The sequence below is a fragment of the Bombus vosnesenskii genome, unplaced genomic scaffold (assembly GCF_011952255.1).
Source record: "Bombus vosnesenskii isolate JDL3184/JDL3185 unplaced genomic scaffold, Bvos_JDL3184-5_v1.1 scf7180000013272, whole genome shotgun sequence".
Taxonomy (NCBI): domain Eukaryota; kingdom Metazoa; phylum Arthropoda; class Insecta; order Hymenoptera; family Apidae; genus Bombus; species Bombus vosnesenskii.
The window spans coordinates 3,770,729-3,776,108 of record NW_022882930.1 but is presented as its reverse complement, the minus strand read 5'-3'; the positions used below and the strand labels follow the sequence as shown (position 1 = coordinate 3,776,108).

General features: G+C 30.4%; 1 protein-coding gene across 2 annotated transcripts; it reads left to right on the top strand.

Moving 5' to 3' along the window:
- Positions 1-1,819: 1,819 nt before the first annotated feature.
- LOC117231263 (methylglutaconyl-CoA hydratase, mitochondrial) lies at positions 1,820-5,344 on the top strand. 2 transcript variants are annotated; one of them, XM_033489539.1, is made up of 3 exons: positions 1,820-2,038; positions 4,197-4,997; positions 5,092-5,344. In XM_033489539.1, the coding sequence occupies exons 2-3, from the start codon at positions 4,255-4,257 to the stop codon at positions 5,249-5,251; spliced, it is 903 nt and encodes a 300-aa protein (XP_033345430.1). In that variant the 5' UTR covers positions 1,820-2,038; positions 4,197-4,254; the 3' UTR covers positions 5,252-5,344. The 2 variants fall into 2 exon arrangements, with proteins under 2 accessions (XP_033345430.1, XP_033345431.1); XM_033489540.1 differs by lacking the exon at positions 1,820-2,038 and adding an exon at positions 3,199-3,215.
- Positions 5,345-5,380: the final 36 nt, after the last annotated feature.

The window sequence follows — 5,380 nt, the reverse complement described above, 5'->3', positions numbered from 1 at the left end:
CACCGTTGAATTCTAATTTATCTAAAACGACAACCCTGTTAAAGACAAATTTAAAGATCCCAGAAGGATTATCAATACAAAATTATAATTCTCATTTTGTTTTATCATGTTTATTCATTTTAAAATAAGGAAATGATTTGTGACATATCGTCATTGAAACTAATGGACATGCAAAAGGCTCAAGTGACTTCTCTTTTGATTATATTCCATACTTTTTTATGCAGTTTAAACTAAAAATAGAAGTGACTAAATAGTTTTATCGCAGAATGTTATTAATATTTTATGACATTCGTGACACATGTATTTAATATCTAAACATATTAAAAAATGACAAACGCAGGATATTTGAACAAAGAGACTTAAAATTATTCCACGATTTCTACTTTTGGTGAGTAAGTAACGTACAAATATTAAAATTTAACTAAGTACAATTTACTCAATGATTTGCTTTCTGCTTCGATTAAGAGCAGGGGGTTCTAATTTTAGATTATCTCATTTTCTTCGTTTATGGTATGCATAATCGCGTACCGCAGTTATTGATTAAATACAAATGATACTTTGTTAACGTAGTGATTATTGAATGAAATAGTTTGTTTAACAATTTGTTGCATGAAAAGTTACGTCTCAAAAATACCGCTTGCTGTAAATCTTTAAATTGATGTCTTTAATAAAATTAATTTCAGTAAATAAAATTGTCTTTTTTTTTTAATGGAAGTTCCGGTAGAATTTTATTACAATTCGGTTTATTAATATTTCATCTAATATCTTCCTATTTGACAATTTAATCGTTACGAATTTAAAAAAGACATATGCGACATATTTACGTCATCGTTGTAACGTAACGTAGGTAATTAAATTCAGCTGTTTACTGAAATTAAAAAAAGAAATTATCAGTCAAAGAGCATACATCTGTAATCTGGCTTATTTATCTTCTTTATAGTTATAAAAACTGTAAACAAGATTATTACTGATTCGAGTACAAAAAGGAGGGAGTAACAAATCACGTAACAATAATAAGATAATAATAATAAGATAATCTTAAATTTCAAAATCATTCAATTCCGTTGATTTGTCGATAATTTGGGGAAATATTGTATAACATTTACAAATCAACCATCTCATAATGGTGAAAATAGATATTTCATATTTTATATAAAAATTCTAAAACTTCGATTACCTGCAAATAGAAAAGTATAGTTTTTGCTATTTTTCTAGATAAAATCCTATTTTGTTTGATAAGACAGTTATTTATCTTTGTACGACATATGTTATTAATTAATTATTATTAAGACACAGATTATTAATGGTAGTAGGTACGTATGTAGGTTCGAATATATTCTAATTTATATACTATATTACATAACTATATTGTAACTTATAATCTATATAGACTACGCTGCTTATGAAAAGGCCATTATCGTGACTTTTATCAATTTATTAATCCATTTTTATATTAATCTCAATTAATCAAAATTAAATTAAATTATCGGTTTACGAGATCCATAATATGTATTTTACTAACCATACTTTTAATTCTTTAAAGTTACAGGTCTAGCTTTATACAAACCATTCAACAACGTACTACTCTATTCGAAACCTACTTAAGGGTGTCTCAGACATTTATTAATATAAATACTGATAATGCATATTAATTGTTTTAGTTGAGAACCTCGAAATATTGGCTTCTCTTCCATTCTAGCAGCAACTCGCGCTTCGTAAAGTTAACAGGAGAGATAGAAAAACGTATCGACTGACGCAAAATGGATGTTTGAATCTTATATGTGTGCGTGTGACACACAGTGTATAAATACACGTACAACTTGAGTAGGTCGCGAAGAATATATTTTCCTTTCATTTTCTACAACAACCAGTTGCGCTTGCGACTCTGCGACGTCGTCGTCGAAGTACTGAAGTTAGTACGTTATATTTGAACTTTTCTCGGGCCTCCCTACCACAAATGCTATTGGTGCAACGCGACGGTGCGTAAAGTCCAAGGAGTCGTCAGAGACATTCCTACACGCTTCCGAAAGAAGACACGGTATTTCTATTTTTCTTCATTTATACGTATACGTTTACACGTTTCAATTATTATTTGATAATTTCATTTGAATAATTCTTCAAAGTTTAAAAGCTAATCGTGTTTACTGTATTTTTTATAGTGATATTTGTTAGTGAGAGTAAGACGCAAATCAGACTTGACCGTGTTAAAATATTCGGAATGTTAATCTTTTATTTTTTACACTTGGGTGTTTTACACTTTTATTGGAATGATTTTTCAATATTTAAAAAGTTAACACGCTGACTGGCACGGTGGTCGTCAGTGACCTACGTTTCACTAAATTCTTTAGGGCGATTAAAATAAGATAAATTTGTTGGAGTAAACAATTTTCAAAAATGTGAATGACTTAGATTTTAAATTAACATTTGCTGAGAAAATGTGCATAGTATACTGTAAAATGTGTAATATTGTGTGAAAATACAGTTCTACGGTGTAATATATTTCAATCTGTTTATCGTTATTATTATACTTCTATTTGATAATAAGAATAAGTCGCCGGTCAGACTTATGTATACATAATATAAACAAACCGATACTATTTATCCGTTAAATATTAAGTATATTAATCTTTCGTTAATTACTTTATAATTTCAGTCTTCAACGTTTAGGAAGATAATTGTTATTATTGTATTTTTTTATGGAGATGTTTGATAATAAGAATAAGACAGAAGTCAGATTTGTAAACATGCCGATGCTGTTCTTTCTTTGACAAGTTCGTTGCTGGTCCGATTTACAATTTTTACAATATTCTATGCTAACAAAAAATTCTTATACAATATCTGTGTTCATATTGTAAAACTTGACATATGTATTTAGTATGGGTTATAATGAAATATTTTTTCATCAGGGATTTTTAGTTCATATGTCACATAAAAGTATATATGCACGTATATATCTATACATAACATACATACCGTGCCGACTCGAGTACGCGTCGTTAGTACGTTGCTTGTACGTCGTACCCAACGTTCAGGAATTTGATTGTCATTATTACTTCATTGTATACTTGATATACCTAGTATACTTAATCATCATTGTTTTTGTACTTGCTATAGAGATATTTGATAATAAGGACAAGGCGCCAGTCAGACGCCTGTTCTAGTTGTTTCGCAGTACAGGTGCTGCACCATGCGGCCAAATGCTGAAGTCAACTAAAGTTAGCATATACAAGAACCTATAAAATTAAGGATCTGCTCTGTTTGGTTGCAATTTAGCATATACAATAATCTATGTATTTAAGCTTAAAGTTAAGAATGTCCCCTGTTTGGTTGCACAAAAACATTGTAGTAGGCAATGCGAATGATTATGATATATATATAATATTGCTATGTGTAATATTTGTTTATACTTAATTTTCTACTTTCGTCATTTATTTATTGTTAGTCATAATCATTCGCATTGGCTAATACAATATCTTTGTGCAATCAAACAGGGCAGATCCCTAATTTTACAGGTTTCTGTGTATGCTAACTTTAATTAACCTCAGCACTTGGCCGCATAGTGCAGCACTAGTCCAGGAACAACCAAATCTATAAACACGAGTACTCCCATTTCCTCTCTGGTCAGACTTATATAATATACCGACATGCATTTTGAATGTGGTGGTGCCATTTACTAGTTAGAAATTTTGATTCTTATTAGTTGCACTAATTCACCTGTAGACGGCGCAAGCAGGCCCAAAATAGGGCACTTTGCACTAATTGCATGTAATTAATTAATTACGTAAGAAATCGAATATGCATAGAAAATTTCTAAAAGCGCAAGCTTTAATTTAATTTCTAAACAATTCATTTTACCGCTAGATGGCTATGTTTTGTTGACTATGAATTGAACGATTTTTAAAACTTGCTTGTAGGAGAATATTTAGATAAAAGTAATTTTAATTAATTCTTTGAGTTCTAAAATATCATGTAAGCTCTTAAAAATAACTTACCATATTTTTAATCTGTGATATTCAGTTACTAATATATTATAATTCATCATTGGTATATTGGATATGTTTATTCACTTTTTAAGTGTTAAAAGTAATTCGAATTAAACTCTTGTATGAACTGCATATTAATATTATGAATAATTTATAAGATAATTATTAATATTTCTTGTTGTAATATTTTTAATAATGGAGATTTCTTTTCAGATTGTGTTCACACAAGACTTAATTGAGTAAAAGCCTGTTTACACATAAACTTTACATAATGGGGTCTTTAACGACAAGTGTCAGACACACTTTCCATTCTCTTTGTACAACTGCTACAAAGGCAATGTCTACCAACGCAATGTTAAATCCAAAAGAAGATGTGAAAGAAGTAGTACTTAAGTATTTGGATGGAAAAGACAATGGCATTGTAGTATTAGGATTAAATCGACCCACAGTTTGCAATGCTCTTGGCAAAACTATAACTAGTCAGTTACATGATGCCATTTCTTCCATCAGAGAAGACTCAAAGTTGAGAGTATTAATCATTCGTAGTTTGGTCCCAAAAGTTTTCTGTGCTGGTGCAGATTTGAGAGAAAGAGCAAGAATGGACACAGCAGAAATTTCAAAATTTGTTTCATTCTTGAGAAATATGACATATGATATAGAAACTTTACCAACCCCAGTGATATCTGCTATTGATGGTGCTGCACTAGGTGGTGGATTAGAAATTGCTCTAGCCACAGATATTAGAGTTGCAGCATCAGAAGCTAAAATGGGCCTTGTAGAAACAAAATGGGCTATTATTCCTGGAGCAGGAGGCACTCAAAGACTTCCAAGAATAATTGGAAGTGCTAGAGCAAAAGAACTTATTTACACTGCACGCATTGTTGATGGTGAACAGGCTATGAAGATTGGTTTAGTAAATGAAGTAGTTCCACAAAATAAAAGTGGTGATGCGGCTTATCAAGCTGCTTTAACAATTGCCAGAGAAATCTTACCTAATGGACCAATTGGAGTTAAGTAAGTATAAGTTTACAAATTTGGTTTATATAAATATAATACACAACAAACAATACATCATAATAAATAATACTCTTATTTTATCATATTTTAGAATGGCAAAAACAGCGATATCGAAAGGTCTACAAATGCCTATTACAGATGGATTTGAAATTGAAAAACAATGTTACAACACAGTTGTAGATTCAAAAGATAGAATCGAAGGACTTGCAGCATTTGGGACGAAACGTATGCCCATTTATCAGGGAGTTTAAACATATAAAAATAAAATACAACGTATTTTATAAGTTTGTTACGCTTAATTATCTACATATCACGAAAGTGCATTTTAATCGAGATTAAATGCAGAAACATGCCTTTCTTGTACTACATCATTGTAATGT

Coding starts and splice junctions, on each gene's coding strand:
- LOC117231263 (XM_033489539.1), top strand. CDS start 4,255: ATGGGGTCTTTAACGACAAGTGTCAGACACACTTTCCATTCTCTTTGT. Junction 4,998..5,091: donor AATGGACCAATTGGAGTTAA/GTAAGTATAAGT, acceptor ATCATATTTTAG/AATGGCAAAAACAGCGATAT.